This window comes from Emydura macquarii, unplaced genomic scaffold, assembly GCF_026122565.2.
Source record: "Emydura macquarii macquarii isolate MOO-44397 ecotype Brisbane River unplaced genomic scaffold, CSIRO-AGI_Emac_v2 contig_306, whole genome shotgun sequence".
Lineage (NCBI taxonomy): Eukaryota > Metazoa > Chordata > Testudines > Chelidae > Emydura > Emydura macquarii.
In genome coordinates this window covers 15,260,950-15,279,096 of record NW_027130443.1, presented here as the reverse complement: position 1 = coordinate 15,279,096, position 18,147 = coordinate 15,260,950, and the positions used below count along the sequence as shown (strand labels likewise).

The window sequence follows — 18,147 nt, the reverse complement described above, 5'->3', positions numbered from 1 at the left end:
CCCGCTCTCCCTCTCCTGGGGGCCTGGCCTTAGAGCAGCCCTCAGTGACCCTTCCTCGCGCTCACGGCCGGGGCTTGGGCCACTCTTCGGTTTCCATTGTTACAGCTGGGCACTCACTCCTTATCTGCCATGGAGCGCGGGAGCAGACGGGGAGACGGACTTCATTGGTTGTATGAAGTGCACAACGCGGTGATAACAGGGACAGGAATACCCTAGTCTCAGGCAGTAGGGCGGGTTTTATTGACTCAGAGCACTCTCAAAACAGCTATACACGTTTTAACAAAAAAATCAGTTGCAGCTATTTGTTTTGCAACCTGTCTCTCTCCTGGTCCTGCCCCATCCTTCCTTCACCCCACTTTCCTTGAAGGGAAGCTGGAACAGCTTCAGTAACAGGATACAAGGAGCAGTTAGGTTTTTTTATCAACACATTAATTAGGGTCTGAATTTTGATTACTACAGTAAAGCTGCCTGGGACAGATCACAAGTCTAAAAGAGGCCAGATCAAGACTAGGTAGGTACAGTCCTTTCTTTCTCTGTGAGGGTTGATTCAGCAAGCACGCTGGACAAGACTCTTAGCAGTTTCCTGTACTAGAGGGTTTCCTCCTACTCTTGTTCATGCATGGAAGAGACAAACCCAAAGGAAGCACTGTAGCAGCCAGGGAAACTGAGCGCTTTTTGTTTCATTACTTTTTCCATGGACCAAAACAGTATGAGTATAGCGTAAACAGATCTCTGGGAGAGCTGGGACTAAGTAGAAATCATTTTGCAGACTAAATAATAGTAGAGGAAACTTCCTGTTCCTGTGCATATAATAAAAACATGCAAGTGGACAGTTCTGGTGTTTCTTACAGCAGCAAGTACTGAAGAGTGGGGTTTAAGAACCATCTTCCATTAATTTAGTGGAGGATGTCTAGGGGGAGATTTTCAAATGGGAGTTGAGTACCCACCTGTGCTTTATGCCTTTGTAAGAGTCCCCTACACTGCTTTGAAAAAAGTCAACTACAACTGTTAGAGAGACTAGAAATGTGAGTCTAGCTGATGGGCTGTACTAAACTATCCGGATGAAAACCTTGGGATAATGTAGAACAAGTCACTGGAATTAAACTTCTCAAAATGCTGTAAGAGGGGGGTTTATATTGTCTGCATTGCAGTTTATTTTATATACCCACTTACACCAAACTGCAAAAACTAACAGGACCTTATGGGAAAGAGAGAGAGAGAGAGAGAGAGAGGTCACATGCCATCCACCCACTCCCATCACTGTGCTATCTGAGCATCTTGAACAGCTATAACTAGAAGGTAATTACTCTTTCTCCGGAGGGTAAGAAAAAACCTATGCCCATGATTAAACAGGTAATATGTTAGAGCCATTTCTTGTAACGTATTACAGTTTTAACAGGCTAAATCCTTTGGTCATTAAATTAATTGTCCCATAACTGCAGACTAGCAAATTTTGTTACAGCCCAAGGCTGACAAGAACAATCCAGCTTCTCCACAATTCTAACCCTAAATAATTCCAGTAGGCAGGATCTGATTTTGCAGAATTCATCTTTATTTACATTTTTTATATTTAAAAAGTATAATTACAACACAACTTTTTTCTACTTTAAAGTTTATAGCTAAAAAATTCATAATTACTGTACATTAAAAATAAAACTTGAAATAAATTCACTTTATATTTGGAAGAGAGATACATATCAATTAAATATTCCTTCCCAGAAATATTCTGTTTGCATTCCAAGAAAAATGTTCACAGAACAGGAGGGGAATACACCTTGCCATATTAACATAAGTGAACCAATTCTATTAGATGTGCAACTAAAAGTTCACATTTATGAAGTAACTGAACACATTTAAAGAACTCTAGCACACGATTCAGATTTTGGATACTAAGTTTAGCCATTTGGAGTGGGTCAATGAACTTGTCTTTCCACATTGAGGCCTTCACAGATCAGAAAGACTTCCGACTCCTATCTCTAAGAACAAACTGTTTTAATACTTATCTGTGCAATAAGAGCCAGTCTGTTCCCTCTCCCCCTACTTATCCCAAAACCTTTGAAAGTCTTTTTGGATTATTCCCATTTCAACATCCTCATGAAGGAATAAATTCCTGATTTGCGTACATTAGGCTACTGTAATCACAGCAGTTGGACTGTGGCTCACCTCTTACAGAAACGCTATAATATGAACACTGGGGGGAAAAAGGCTTTTGTGACATAACACCATGTGCTGTGTTAGGGCCAGTCCGTCCCAGCAGCACTTACACCACATACATATTATTAAACAGAATGTCAAGAACCTAGGCATGCCGGAAGTTTATTACAGAGCCAATTAAACTTAAGTACATGCACAGTTGTTACAAAAATGCAGATTCTTTAAAGGACACACTATCATGTCATATTTAAGAAGCCTTGTTACTTTTAATTAATTCATTTAAAAATATAGCTTTTCATCTTTACACTGGTCACTTTTTGCATTTCAGCTTGTACAATGAAACTAGTCTGATGTTTCACTGTATGGTTCTTATGTTATCATAATCTTTTTGTACTTGAGTTTCAACTCTGCAGGTGAATACTTCATTCTCTTCCAAAACTGAAGTTAAAAAAATTCATAAATTTATATTCAAGTTGGGTTTGAAAAATCTTTTAAAAAGCTATCATCACTGACTTGCTGCCTTGCTTCACACTTGAGTTGTGCAGTTTTTCTCCCTTTCCTCCAACTCTTACTTCTCTCTCCACTCTCTTTGCTTAACTAGGTAATTCTCAAAAGCACTTTGTGATACAATCTCCCTAAAAGCTCATAAGAAAATTAGCTTTTTCAGCATGCCTGACTATGATCGTGCACAACAAACTGAATTTACACCAAATGACTGGAAGAGTCTGGTCACCATTTCTCCATCACTCTGCATTCCTGATGTTGCACAGAATGCTGCAGCATCATATTAAGAATTTCAGTTGTGGCTTACACCTAGCAAGAAACTTCTCAATCAAAACAAAACACCACCCACCTCCCACTTACTGCAAGGTTCTAGTGCTCCAAGCCCTTGCAAACACTGTCCAGACCATCACATCCCCAGCATTTAGCAACACTATTCAACGTTCTTGGTCACCACAAGGTGTCAAGTGGGCTACAGCCACAATCATTGGGTATCCAAGTAAGAACCTCCAGGGCAGGCCTCAAAGTCCATCTAACCTACCCAACTAAATAGCAAATAAATCTTCACAGATTCCCAACACTCAAAAGCCACCAGTGCAATTTCTCCCTCTCCTTATCAGCCTTTCACCTGATAGGAAGCACCAGCACCACTGACAATGTGCAATTTGCGGAAGAGCAGAAGGGAATCCTCCACAAAGGGCAGACAAAACAATCATACTAAGTTATATATTGAGCTGTACAGAATAATGCAGTAGAAATAAGAACCACAAACATTCTACAGCAATTCACACTCTTCTCTACTGTTTTAAGTGCCAGATTCCATAAGCATCAAATTTTATCCTGATATAGGTAAACACACTAAATACAGCTTACATCTGACGAAGTGGGTTACAGCCCACGAAAACTTATGCCTGCAGAAATTAAATTTGTTAGTCTTTAAAGTGCTACAGGACTCGTTGTTTTTACACTAAATACACAATCAATTCATCCATAAAGTATCAGCATGTGGAAAGCACAGAATGGGAAAGGTTTTTATGTGCCACCCATACAGCTGCTCTTAAATATTTATATATACATATTTATATGTAAATAAGATAATTAAACATTCACCTTAAAAACTGCACATACCAGCACCAAGCTAGCCTAGCATGTTTAAAAAAAAAAAAAAAAAAAAAAACCACAAAAACCTCAGCTTATAACATGGTTAAGAATGGGAAGCCCTGTAAAATTAATGGTTCTATTTGTGAGTAAGGGGCAACACAAAACCACTTTATAGCAGAAATTTCTACTGCTACATTGAAGCCAGAGAGGTGGGTTAGAACTGACATTACTGAAAGATTCAACCTTTTCTGACCAGCAACTCCCATAGCATTGACCTGAAGTTACTAAAGTCATTTTCATGAAAGCCTTGCACTGCTAATGTATTGAGCTGTCTCAGAATTTCATTCATCAATGTTTAGCTATTTCAGTTAACTGCATAAGACACCTGAATGTTTCATTGACTGAAATAGAGACACTGCAAGTCATCATCTGGTGTCACAGAAGAGTCCATAAGGGAGAGATTCTCACAAGAACTTCTAGCAGCACCAAGTTATTTGATGAATTCTATCAATGCAAAAACCCACATGAAGGGGCAGCTGAAAAGTGCCCAGTTTCTTTGTGCATGCTTATTTTTAGTAACACCCAGTAACTTTTTTGGCAACGGATTCCTCACTTTTGCACTACGGCTGGACTGTGGAACTCAATTAAAAAAAGCTGCAGTAGCTATTGTCCAAATCTCACACTAATTACAGTGTCTCAGCTTTCTTTTATTTTATGTAAAAATCTGATACCAACAAATTATACACAATAAAATATTGCAAATTAATCTTGTTCTCCAAATGGTTAATATCATTACTGATTTATGGCACTCCTTCAAGTTGTACTGCAAACAAAAAAAGTAAAGAAGTATTTTCTTCACTTTGATTTAATAGCAGGGTAATTATACATGATTGTCTAGATATGCCCTTTTTATTCCTGTGTTTTCATATTTTCTACAGACTTATGTACAGTTAAACATGCCATTAATTTACAAACCATGTTAAAATAAATCATGTTAGATAAATGTTTTACCTCACCACATTAAATCTCGCAGTGTCTAGTAAGATTAAAATACAAGTTTCAACAATAATCAGAAACTTCCTTTCCCTGAATACAGGTAGTAATTGCTTTGGAACTTAGGGTCAGGTACTCAAGGAAATCACTTACTGTACCATGATTCACTTGAAGATTCGATTATACAAAATCATCCCCACCAACTATACACCCTGAACTAGTCAAGCATGACCACAAGTCATGTAACCTCTAGGAGAAAAGCCTAAAAAGTCATCTTCAGAGCCCTAAGTGGACTCTGGCCTAGCTCTCTGAGTGAACCCCCTATTGCACTGCATCGCATTACAGCAGTTGTGTTCGTGGGGGCTGCTGAGGCTGAGAGAGCCCAGGTTAGAACTTGAGAAACAGGGAGAAGGCATTCTCGGCAGTGGGCTCTCACCTGTGATTTACAATCCTTACAGATCAGACAGAGCCCAAGTCCTGCTAATTTAGGATGGTGCAATGCAAGCCTTCTAAGAAAGGATTTGTGAAACAGACCTGGCTGGAATCTCTAGGAAAAAAGACACCTAAATATGATTAAGCAAGCATCTACTCAGAAGAAAAGGAGAAGGGAGCTGTGTTCCTCTTCCTTGAGGGGATGATTCAAATGGTACTAAAATATTATGGTATTAGGCACACTAGAAAAGCACAAATGAGAGGGATTTCTACGCTTTTTTATGGCCTCCAGCACTGTAGTATCCCAGAACAGCACCCCTGTGAGGTATGGAAGAATTAATCCCATTTTCTAGATAGGGAACTGAGGCACAAAGAGCAAGGTTGAGATTTTCAGACAGGTTTATGGGAGGTAAGCACTCAGCTCCCATTGAAAGTAATTGAATTGGGCACCTAACTCCCTTAGCCTTCTCTGAAAATTTCAGGCTAAGTGACTTGTCCAAGTTCACATAGGAGGTCTATAGCAGAACTAGGAACTGAACTGCAATCCCAGTCCAGAACCTTAAACCACAAGAACATCCTTCCTTTCACATTTATGCAATGGCACTCATATTAAGAAGGGTGCCTTAGAAATACATTACGTCCGTCTTTGCACTGGCTGTATTTTCCCTTCTGCACATGAATGTGATATAGCTGTTGTACAGAAATGAATCCCGGAGTCTGTGAAGGCAGTTCTAGCTCAAAAGTTGTGTGGGAGGAGTCCCCAGAATGATTTCTGAACCATGAGTTTTCCAGACTAAACATCCAAGTTAAAATTTTCTGATAGCATGAACACACACAACTCCACTGACATCAGTAGAGTTCTGCTCATACACCACGAGTGAATTCGGCCCAGTCTCCAGAGATTCAGATGCACCATTCTCTCCTTTGGGACATAACAAGGAAGCTATTACATGGGGCATATCTACAAGCAGCTAACAGACTGAACAGGTTTAGCTTTGTACTTACAGTAAAAAGCTATGTAAATAATCAAGAATGGAGCCACAAAATTATCTTGCTTTTAAAAGGCAATCATCTTTCATGCAAAGAATATAAAGGGTGGAGTATTTTGTATAGTACCCACCACTACTAAAGTTAGTCACTGGTGTTTGTCCAATGACCCAAATAGCAAGAATGTGCCCAGCATTTCCCCTGCCAGAATCTCAGACCACTATCCCATGGCTTTTCCTACAGGAGACAAGGTCTGAAGATCATCTTTGCCAAAAATCTTTTTCTATACACCAAAGCTCAGATGGCTTCATTTTGCTCTCTCACACGCACACACACTCAGTATCTGACATCACTCATTAATAAAAACCTCATGTTTTGTCAAAGCATCTTCATGTATACTAAAAATGCAAAAACAGAGAATCCAAGACACATTCTTCACAATTTTACAGATTCACCCTTGAGTCAAGAACAATTTCTCATCGTAATTAATTATTCCAGCCAGGGGAGCTGCAGTAGGAAAGAAGGGGATAAACGTTAACTTCCATAACTCATCTGAACAAATAAATCAGGCAGAATATACACAATAGCTCTAGTAAGAAAAACATACACAATGTAACTGGAGGCCAAGAGACAATTAGAAGTGATGTGACCCATTCATAAAATGTAAGTTTACAATGGACCATAATTCTCCCCATTAAAGAAGTGAGAAAGAAAAACTATAATCCTTAAGCGTCTCCCAACTCAGCAGGACAATAAGCAAGCTTTATAAAAACAAGTGTGGAGAAGTCACAGAAAAACAGCATTGTTCCAAATACTAATTTTTATTTGCCGAAGTGTTTTCTGTTGTCAGATAAAGAGTAACTACTGAAATGGTTACATGACTTCATCAATCAAAGAATGTGAAGACTCTTCATCACAGTTGCTATTGAGAACTAGTGTCACATTATTTTAGAGACAAATCAGTTCTCTATGCCTAAATGAAATTTTACTTCACGATTATTGAAGGGAACAAGATCTCAGTACTAGTTTAGAAACCCGGCTGTTTGAACTTCATTGTGTGCCTCTAGTTTCAGTTTACAAGTACTTAATATCAACATGAAATTTTAAACAGGTGCAACTGAAATTCAGACCTACGCATCTGCTTTTAGACACAAGTCAATTCTCCTCGAACTGATAAGCTCTGCTAACACCAATCAGAAGCATATGCAGTTTCACTTTCTCCATGTTTCATAAATTACATTTGGAAAGTACTGAGCCAAGGAGCATTAAAATAGAATTAAAACACAAATTAAAGATCAAGTTGTTAAGCATGGACAGGAAATACTGGCCACATTTAAACTGCCAAAACAGCAGTCAGTTGACAGGCTCTGAAAACAAATATGACAGCAAATATTTACGCTGGATTTTTACACTTGCATTTCACCAGAATTTCTGTACAATAATTAGATCAGACACTGGAAGGAATTTACAGTATAATTGCTTCATATTTAGAGACTTGCTTGTCTGAAAATGAAAGTCTGTACCACTTTTGATACACATGCATCTTCCCCTCTGCAGAACCTGTATAATCGATAGCTTTACATTCAAGGGCGTGCCAGAAGTTTCTGATAATGCTTAGGAAATCTTGTGTTATAGTCTATAACTGCTTACCAGAATCTTATATATCATATCGATTGAAGTTGTATGTGGTTGGATAGTTTTGCCTATTATACTGGAAATGATCCGTTAAGACATTGGCTCGGCCATACTGATAGTCTCCATGTTGTGCAAATGCCATGAGTCCATTCTGAGACTTTTCAGGAGTGTTCCTGTGACGTTCCAGATTCACAAGATCCCCAGTTGTAACTGGAAGTAGCTGCTTCTTTGCTTCCTGATTCGCATCATATTTTGTCTGTGGAGCAAAGAATTAATTAACTACTTCTCTCACACAACAATGAACATGTCTGGAAAGAACAGACATCTGTTCCACAGCAGAAGCTAGTCACATTAGAAACTATGCTTACTAACCTCTTAAATCTCCAATTACTCCTAATGCAAATCCTCCTCCTTCAGTATTCCTATTCCTATTCCTGGTTTTGCTCAAAAGCCTTGAATCACTAATGAAACACGAAGCCAATCTAGGTTAGAACAGTCATCACAAGAAAGAGGAGGTTACTTACCTGTAACTAGAGGTTCTTCAAGATGTATGGTCCCTAGTTGTATTCCAAATGCAGGTGCACATGCGCACCATCCGCTGGAGCTGGAAGTTTTCAGTAACAGCATCAGTTAACCCACATGAGCATCATAAATTGCTTCGTGCTCCAGGCAAGGTTAAAAGAGGCTGTGCAAGGCAATGCTCCTTCAGTCGCCCATTTATCACTGAGTAGTGCGGTCTGCAGCAGAAGGGACAGTGGGCGGGTACTGGAATACAAATAGGGACTACACATCTTGAAGAACCTCAGTTACAAGTAAAGTAGCCACCTCCTCTTCTTCGAGCCATGGTCCCTATATGTATTCAAAACGCAGATAAGTATCAACAGATCAGTTTGGAGGTGGGTGCGAAGATGCAAGAGGTATTGGCGTCTGCAGGACGGCATGGCCATGGCTCTGTCTTCCGCCGCTGCCTGAGTGTGTGTGAGAAAGAAGATTTAAGGACTGGTGGGAAGCTGTTCATCAGCCTCTTCAGAAAGTGGGTGGTGGGGTGGGTAAATACCGAGCGACTTTCCAATGGTGGGAGGAGGCCGCCAAATGGACCCAGACCAAGCTGAGGGTGAGGCCTGAGGTCTTAAGTTCTAGGAGGTAGTCCAGGACAGTGGGGATGGAGACGTGACCAAGGAGGAGGTAATGACATTGTGCCCAGAAGGAGAAGCATTTCCATTTTGCTGCCTAGCACTTGTGTAGAAGCTTATCTGCTGTGCGTAAGTATGTGCTACACTGACGTTCAATAGTCATTGTCTACATGCAAGCCCCATCCAAAAATGAGGCCTGGAGGCGAAGCAAGCCTGGACTGGGATGACAGACTCTACCCCTTGGTAAGGAGCTCAGGGAGCACAAGGTGGTGGATTGGGGGACAGGCAGGGAGTCTGAGTAGGTCTGGAAACCAAAACTGACGGGACCAGAATGGGGCTATTAGTAGCACCATGGTCCAGTCGCAGAGGACCTTGCATAGGACTTGAGGAAGGAGGAAGATGGGAGGAAAGGCATAACAGAGATCACCCCACCATGGAAGGAGAAAGCATCGCCCTGGGAGTTGCTGCAAGCAAGAGGGAAAACTTGCGGCTTTCGCAACTGGCTCCTACAGCAGATGAAACGGAGGGTGGGGTCACATAGCTCGCACTCATGATTAAGGTATCAGATCCAGCTGAGTGTGTCTGCCAGAGAGTTGTGTACATGGGAGGTGCATGCGAGTCTCTCATTTAGTCGAAGCCCCTTGGGTGGCATGCCCATCCAGGCAGGCACCCCAACCAGTTAGGAGGCATCCATGGTGATGGGAGGGAGGGGCAAAGGAGGGCCAATCAGCACTTTGAAAGGGTCAGTCCACCACATGAGGGAGGCCTGGACCAGTCATGGGACAATCAATGTGGCATCCAGGTGGGTGATGTGGGGTTTGCAGACTGGCAGGAGCCACAGCCATAGACACCACATGTGTAGGCGGGCACGCGGCATCACATGGGCATGCAGCCACCATGTGACCGAGGAGGCAGACAGTGGCGCACCATGGTGTGTGGGTTACAGCATAGGGCTGCCACAAGGGCAGTCAGGGTGGCAAAACAGTCTGCCAGGAGAAAGGCCCAAGCCACCACAGAATCCAGGTGTGCAATAATGGAGTGGACTGTCTACTGCAGAATAAGCAGTTTTCTCCTAGTTGATACAGATCCCGAGAGCGGTGAGGAGAGTGCAGACGACTGATGTAGCTTCAGCGAGGGATGGCACACCAGAAGCCAGTTGTCTGGGTAAGGGAACACAGACCACCCCAGTCCTCTCAGCTGAGCTGTCATGACCACAAAACCTTTTGTGAAGGCCGCCGGGATGTCAAAGAGGAAAACTCTGAACTGGAAGTGGTTATTGCCCATGCGAAAGCAAAGAAACTTGCTGTGAAATGGATGGATGTAGAGGTGAAAATATGCATCCATGTCGAGAGCTACAAACTATGCTCCTGAGGGAGGGAAGGGATGATCAATGTGGGTGTCACCATATGTCCCTGATGAAGTTGTTGAGTAGGCAGAGAAAGTATAGAGTGGAGTCCTCCTCCCTTTTTTGGGATGAGGAAGTATGGGGAATAGAAGCCCTTGCCAACAAAGGGGATGGGCACCAGTTTGATCACACCCTTCATGAGGAGGGTGTCTGCCTCGTGTTGTAGGAGGTTGCGATGAGAGGATCTCCCAGTAGGATGGGGGAGGAGGTGATGCGGGGTGGTGCAAAGGGAAGGCAAGGAATTCGATAGAGTAACCATGCCATGCAGTCTCTAGTACCCAATAGTTTGTGATCTTGCCCCAGTTGTGGACAAACAAGGCAAGACAGACCCCCAAAGATGATGGGATGGCTGAGGTGGTGACGGCTTCCAGCTCTCGACACGCACATCCAAACTGTGCTCTGGGTTGATGCTGTGGTAAGGTGGAGGAGGTGGTGGTAGCTGATGGTTGGGGAGACTGAGGGCGCCGTCTCGTGGGTTCCTGGTACCAGGGATAGACAGTCTGGTATGGTGCATAGGCGCACAGTCCAATGGGTGGTCACTGCTATTTCCAATGGGATGCATATTCTGAGAGATCGAAATGTCACTCGAGTCTTTCAGGCAGCAGAGGGACTCGTTCATCTTTGCTGAGAACAGCTTTGCCATCCAGAAGCTCCCCTTTGATGAGGACATCTGGACTTCTCTCGGGAAGCCAGAAGACTGCAGCCAGGACTCCTGTTGCATAACAATGTCCATGGCAAGGGAGCAGGAGGATATATCTACTGCATCTACCACAGCTTGGAGGCTCACCTTGGCCATCAGGTAACCTTCACGCACAAAGTCCTGGAAGCACTGCTATTTGTCCCATGGCAAGTCCTCCAGGAACTCTGCTAGCTTGGCATAGTTATTGAAGTCATAATTCGCTAGCAAAGTCTGGAGATGCAGGGCCATGGAGAGACATACCTTATAGCCCAGAAGCAGGGCCCAAGCATAAATTTTTTCGGGCCCAGTACAAACTTGTAATACGGGCTTTCTCCCACACACATACCCATGGGGGTTGCAGCCTGGGCCAGGCCCTCCAGGACCTCTGAGCCCCGGTAAAGTGTACCCTTCGCCCCCTCATGTAGGGGTGCTGCCCAGGAGGTCAAGGTGTCTTGCCACTCTATCGGGGGAGTTGCCTCATCTATTCAGTCGTTGTGTGCACCACCCAAGTGGGGGGTGGATGGTGAGAAAAGAGAAATCCCCCTTGGAAGGGACAAAATACTGGCGTTCCACCCTCTTGGGCATGGGAGTACGAAGCCAACGTGAACCAAACGGCCCTTGTAGGTTGGAGAATAGCATCGTTAATGGACAGTGCAACGCAAGACAGTCCCCTGGCCTGGAGAATGTCTAACAGTTGGTGGTGTTGGTCCTGGACCTCCCCCAAATCAATAGCTACCCACTGCAGGAGCTCCTGTTATTGCCTAGGATGTTGGGGAACAAAGCGGGAGGGGTGTGGGGGGGGTTTTGTGTGTGTGGAATTAGGACATCATCAGGAGAGGAAGCGGCAGCGGCCTTCGGGACCTGCAGTAACAGCTCCCATTCTGGCTCTGCTTCTGGGTTGGAGCTGGATGATTCTGCTGCAATAGCCTGGATGGAAGGATGTGAGGCCCAGGAAGTTGGGTATGGCTGGTGGTACGGGTTCCAGGGCAGCCAAAGGGTCAGGTCCTGAAAGTACAGAGGGCCCCAACAGCATCTGTACCACAGCAGCAATGCAGGGGCATACCCTGTCAAGTGCCCTGCTTATGCATGCTGCATCGGGAAACAGGAGAGAAAGATAATTCCCCTTTGGAATAGATGTCAGAGTCCAAGGAGACCTCCAGTTGCAGGGGAATCGCTGGTCATTGCACAACCACTAGGTGTGGTCTCTATCCCAGGAGAAGCGGTGCATCCATTGGAGTAGGGGGTTGTGGTATCATGAGCAGCAGAGAAGGCGGCTATGGTAAGTCCAGATGCATGGTTGGTAGGAGAGGTTTGACATGTCCAAGAGTCCAGGGGACATCTCTAGGACCCCTGGAGCACAAAGGCATGCAGTGACTGGTGTGACGAAGGCACATATTGTGGAGGGCAGTTTCGGCGTGCAGCTGGCAGCAGTACTAATTCATCCTCCTTCCTCTTAGCTTTACCCTCAGAATGGGGAAGCTTAGGAGGTGACGCAGCAGGGTCTGCACGCAATGTCTCGCCCAACCTGGCATAGATTAGAGAGGAAATGCTATGCGTGGCTGCACCTGCAATGGGAACTTGCAGCAATGCCCATGAGAGCACTTGTGACTCTTATGTTTGGGCTTGTCCTGCACTGGTGGAGGGGTTGGGACAGGCCCCAAGCGGGGCAACACTAACGCATTAACAACTATCTAGACAAGAAGAAAACGGAACAAGCTAACTATAGATGAAAATGCTCTCGTCCATTGTCATCAGACTACGAGCACAGATGAACGTGGATTCCAGCTCCAACCATACGGCAGTGAGATAGAACTGAAGAAACACTGCCTCTCATGGCCTCTTATAACCTCGCCTGGAGCATGAGGCAACATATGACGCACGTGCAGGTCAACGGACACTGCTACTGAAAACTTCCAGGTCCAGCACATAACGCACATGGAATACATATAGGGATCATCACTCAAAGAAGAATCTTTTGTTACATTCACCAGAACCACACACAAACAAGTTAGTGGCATAGGTGTTTATGTGCTTGTAGAAGCCGAAAAGGAACAAGAGCAGCACTGTATACATCTGTAAGAATGAATTTAAGTAATGGTGAAAGATGTACTTATTACAGCTCGGGAATCTGTCACAATAAGGCAGCAAGTTTCCCCTCATGCACTGCTCCCCACTTCCAACATCCATGTGTCTCAATCCCACCCAAGGTCCAATGGGAACTCATTAACCAAAGCCCATTCATTTCTTGATCTTTCCTGAGTCAGACAACTTGGGCCATTTGAGATTTTTTTTTTTTTGGTTATGTTATGTTACACAATCACCTGTTTTGGCCTGCTAATGGACAACTCATTTTACAAACACTATTTTACAGTCAATAGATAGTAACAGCTTTCAGTCACTACTGACTGGTACGGGTTTCACAATACAGACTTACCTTGTTATACAAGAATACCCCTAGGATTGCAGTCATCATCCCAAGAACATTGGTGCTGGTGACTGGATTTCGAAGCATTATAAGGGAAACTGTAATGACCATGATCCTTTTTGTGGCATTTGCAACAGAATAACTTAATGGACTGATTAAGTTAAGAATACTGAAAGCAATGACATTCTGGGCAAAGTTACAAAATCCACTGATTATTAGCAGCATTAAGGTCCAGGACCAGTGGGACACTGTACTCTATGGAAAAAACAAAGTAAAAAAATAAGTTAATCTTCAGATTCAGAGAAGAGATAGAGAACTTCCTAGTGAGAAGAGGATGCAATTCACAATAGCGTCTCAAACAAGTCATTTGTTAGTGGTATTTTGGTAGGGAGGGCTGAGTAAAAAGGCTCACCACCACATTGATGTAGAAATGGACAAAACAATTAATTTGAGAAAGAGGGGAGGTAACCTCCCAGCTTCTGTTTTAGGCTCATCACAATCTGCTCTTCGGGATTCTCACCTCAAGGTGCTAGTGCCTGAAGACTATACTGCCACATACCAGACAAGTTACTTGTTTTGCCTGGTTACCCTGTATTTAGCCTTACCATAACCTCAGAGCCTTTTTCTCCACTGTTTTGTGGCACATAGTGGCACGTACAATACCTCTTGTCTTAGCCATATATCAATCTTTAAAAAGCAGGAGAGATGTCCAAGCAAGTGCCCTATCTTGAACCTTGCCAAAGACTTACCAAGTCATTCTCTACTAGAAAAGAAGAAAGATCCACCAAAACCCATGTTGGGATCATAAAGAACACAGCATGACATCCAAGTATGTTCAGCAACCGAAGATGATGTATTCGGGAATCTCTCAACACCTGATAATGACATCAGAAATCATCATTTCTCCAAGTACTGACCACCTTCACGCAAAGGATAGGCACAATTCCAAACATCTGACTCATTGGTGTAGTGTTTGATCAAATAACTACCATGGTTCTATTTCACAGTACCTACAGCTCACACTCACTTTGTACCATATGATTAAAGATAAGTAGCAACCTGCCTGAAAACAATGATGTACTGCCTAACTGACTTGAATGCTGAAAACCAAGCAAGTATTTATTCTACATAATGGCAACAGCCATATACTAATAAGTGCTAAATAGTCTGTTCGGTATTAAGAAGTCTGACTTTTGTTTGCAAGTTTGACTCACAGGTTTTAAATTTGGATTGCAGTTCCACTTCAGGATTTGGAGCAATAGAGTTCAGTCTGGAGGGAGGGGCTGACCCAGTGTATAAAGGTGCCATCATTCAACTATGTTATTAGATGTGAGGTCCTCTCAATCATTGCTGATGGAAACTAAAGACTCCATGGCATGGAACAAAGCCAAAGATAAACTCTGGGTCATGGCCAACTTTCCTTCACTCAACAGAACGCCTAACTTGCAAGGCTTTGTGAGCTATTGCTGGACATAAAACAGATGTATGAAGTACCATATAAGAATACAAACCCAGTTCTAAACTGGGAAATACATTCCTGACCCTCTGAAAGGTGATGCCACATATTTAAGAGTTTCATTCAGCAGGATGTACAACAGAACTATTACCTTTTTGGAGAAGATGTTCTGAAGTGAAAAACAGAGTGTAGCAGCAAGAGCACTGATGAGTCCCCACGTATCAAAAGAGAGTTCAGTGACTGTGGCCAGTAGAACACCACTGATTATAGGGATCAATGATAAATACACCTGGAAGAGGGAGCAGATGACAGCAGCATGCATCTTCTAGGAACTTTCAAGTCAACAATGTTCATGCATATTTTTAGAGGGACAATAAGATCCTGGGGTTCAGCTTTCACCTTGTTGCAGTTTGAGAAAACTAAGACATGCCAGATACACTGGAGCAGTCTGTCTACAGAGAGCACAGAACCAGCTCATTCTTTATATTTGAAAGGGTTTTTTACAAAGATCTAGAAACATATCTGTAAAATGAATGCTTTCACTCTGAAATCTTACAGACTCACTTGGGAAAGTTTTCTATTTGCCCCATGTGAGTGAATTTTTCAATCCCTGTCAATTAAATTCAGTGTGGACTAGCAATGGAGAGGAAGAGGAGGAATCACCAGCAACTTACCTTTGTAGTCTGTTTTTCTTTCATTATAATTCTTGACAGCAGAACCACCCATATTGGCATCGTTGCCTTTACTGAAAGCAAAAGGGAAGTTTAAATAAAGGTACTAAAATCAAACTAATCCCAATAGAAAAACATGAATGGGGAAAGTAAACAGAGGTCTAGAAAATGGCATATCCAAACCGTAGCACTAAAGAGGAGTTGATCGATGTCACAGCTGAGATTACAAAATAAAACAAAGATTAAGATCATCAACTATGTCAAATGGAACAAGTTTCACAAAAGTGCAAGCAACAGAAAGCATTACACTTTTCCTTTAAAGTGGTTCTCAACCCGCAGCCCTATTGTGGCCCAATCTGCACACAGTCGTGGCCCATGTGACATCCTCAGGACCATACAGGTAGTATATACATTGTGTGGATATAGCCCACACAACAGAGCTGCATATGCATCCCACAATGGTGAATAGGTTGAGAACCACTGCTCTAAAACATCATTTATTTAGGCTGTAGTTGAGCCTACAGTGTGCAAAGTACCCTCCCAAACACAGAAAAAGATAGTCCCTGCCCCACAGAGCATGCAGTGGTATTGGGCATTGAGAACCATTGTTAATCCTCTGAGAACACAGCACTGCAAATATACAAGAACTGTGTTCTAGGCTCACGACCTATATGGCTCTCTCTCACTGGTGTTTCTGGGTTGTTGTCTGATCATACACATGGAGCTGTGAGGAAGTCTATCGCTCAGACTGGCACTAACAGCCAGATTAAGACTCTGTAGAGGAGAGTACACCACAGGATGGGGAGCTCAAAAAGGGAAGTGGCAGGAATAGAACAGGAGAGAGGGAGCACAAGTTGGCCGTACACAAGTAGGAAAGACTCTACAGGAATCAGGCCGGGGGGTTACTCAGTCTTGAGGGGAGGGAAGGGAAGAGAAGAGAAGCAGGAAGGAGCTCAGCCGGGGTCAGGCCAGAGAAACGGTAAGAGGAAAGTGGCGAAAGCCTCTGCGAAGAGTCAGCACAGCGCCAGGAAGGGAAGGGGCTCAACACGCAGCCCAAAGGCGCTACGGCCGGCTCGGAGAGGGGATACCTCCGCAGGCTCCCTAGGGATCCGTTGCGGCAACGAAGGGCTCCAGGCCCCTCCCTCGCCTCAGCCCCGGCCGCCCTCACCTGTGTGCGCGTAGGAGACCGGCACCCGCCAGAGCGAGACGTGCGCCGAGACGGAGGCGAAGTACTTGCCGAAGGCGAGCGGCAGGATGTAGCGGGGGTAGGCGCGGGGCGGCAGCTGGGCCGGCCCGGCGGGAGGGACGCGCCAGGCTCGCAGCAGCGGCGGCAGGAGGCCGCAGAGCCCCAGGATGTGGAAAAGCGAGACGGTGACGGGCCGCGGGAAACCGCCCAAGAGCAGCTTGTTCACCACGTTCCCGCCCGCGCTCAGCCCGTACCAGGCCAGGCAGAGCGCAGACACCCGGGCCCCCTCCCGCAGCGCCGGCCCGCGGGCCGCGCCCACCGCGCCGGAGCCGGACCCGGAGCCGCCGCCGCCGACCGGAGCCGCCAGCGCGGCCGCCATCGCTCGCTACAAGTCCCGGCGCGGCGCAACGTCAACGATGCCAGGCACACGTCACTTCCTGCGGGCGGGCCCCCACCCCTAGGCTCGCACTAGGAGCTTTGCACACGGCGTCACTTCCGCTCTTCAGGCTCCGCCTCCATGCCGGCGGTGAGGGAGCCACAGCCACCCGGAAGAGGCCCTGCCTGCGGCAGAGGGTCACATTCGCCTCTGCGCCGCGAGGCACGGCCTGAGGTCACACTCCCGCCGCCGTGCCCGGGGAGCGGAGCGGAGCGGGGCGGAGCCTCCCCTCCCCGGCCCCCCCCGTGCGCGCCGCGGAAAGCGCCGCTCGGCCTTGGGAGGGAGGCCCGCGGGCCAAGGTAGCGGATGGGGACCGGAGGCGGCAGCCGCGGAAGAAGAGCGCGGTACTATCGTGTATTGGCCCCACTTCTGCAGCTCAGTAAACGCCGCTGCTTGTCTCACCTCAGCCGTGCGTCCGACGCGAGATAGCCCCGCCCCGCCCCTCCCCCACAGCCTCGAACCCAGCCGGCTAAAACCCGGCTTCTTCCTCAGGTGAGCGCCCCGGCAGCCCGGCGCCGTCTGCGGAGAAAGCGGGCTGGTGTGCGCGCCGGGCCCAGGTGACGTGTCTCAGCCTCACCGAGACACGAGCAGAACCACGCCGGCATCCAGCCACTGCCCTACCCCGCGCTGCGCGACCCCAGCCTTTATCCCTCCCCTCAGAAACGGCCAGTGCAGCGTGTTTTGGAAAACAAACCTGACTTCCTGACAGGCCCCCTGAGTGAAAGCAGCTGTCAGGTCACCCTCAGCCCCCACCGCTGTAAAAGGGAGAGGGCGAGGAAAGCTAGAGTACAGTTTCAGAACGGGGCAGCGACTGAAGAACGAGGAGTGCAGCTCCTGTATGCAATTAACCAACAGAACTTCCCACTACCTAAACTGCTCAGGAAAGGTAAGAGGAATAGTACTGATCTCTCAGCCAGGCGATACTAGCATAGCTTTGAGGGATTGGGTAGTTG

At 45.5% G+C, this 18,147-nt stretch overlaps 1 protein-coding gene across 1 annotated transcript; it reads right to left on the bottom strand.

The window, feature by feature from the left end:
* Positions 1 to 1,531: 1,531 nt before the first annotated feature.
* Positions 1,532 to 17,403, bottom strand: SLC35E1 (solute carrier family 35 member E1). The gene is made up of 6 exons (XM_067561469.1): positions 16,741 to 17,403; positions 15,576 to 15,646; positions 15,053 to 15,190; positions 14,195 to 14,320; positions 13,455 to 13,700; positions 1,532 to 8,059 (listed from the first exon to the last, which is right to left on the bottom strand). The coding sequence occupies exons 1-6, from the start codon at positions 17,135 to 17,137 to the stop codon at positions 7,826 to 7,828; spliced, it is 1,212 nt and encodes a 403-aa protein (XP_067417570.1). The 5' UTR covers positions 17,138 to 17,403; the 3' UTR covers positions 1,532 to 7,825.
* Between the last annotated feature and the right edge of the window lie 744 nt (positions 17,404 to 18,147).

Bases quoted from the DNA above. Each gene is read 5' to 3' on its own strand.
- SLC35E1 (XM_067561469.1), bottom strand. From the start codon at position 17,137: ATGGCGGCCGCGCTGGCGGCTCCGGTCGGCGGCGGCGGCTCCGGGTCC. The intron at 14,321-15,052 runs GTAATAGTTCTG...TGTCATTATCAG, and splicing joins AGAACATCTTCTCCAAAAAG to GTGTTGAGAGATTCCCGAAT. The intron at 13,701-14,194 runs GTAAGTCTTTGG...TTTTTTCCATAG, and splicing joins TTCTAGTAGAGAATGACTTG to AGTACAGTGTCCCACTGGTC.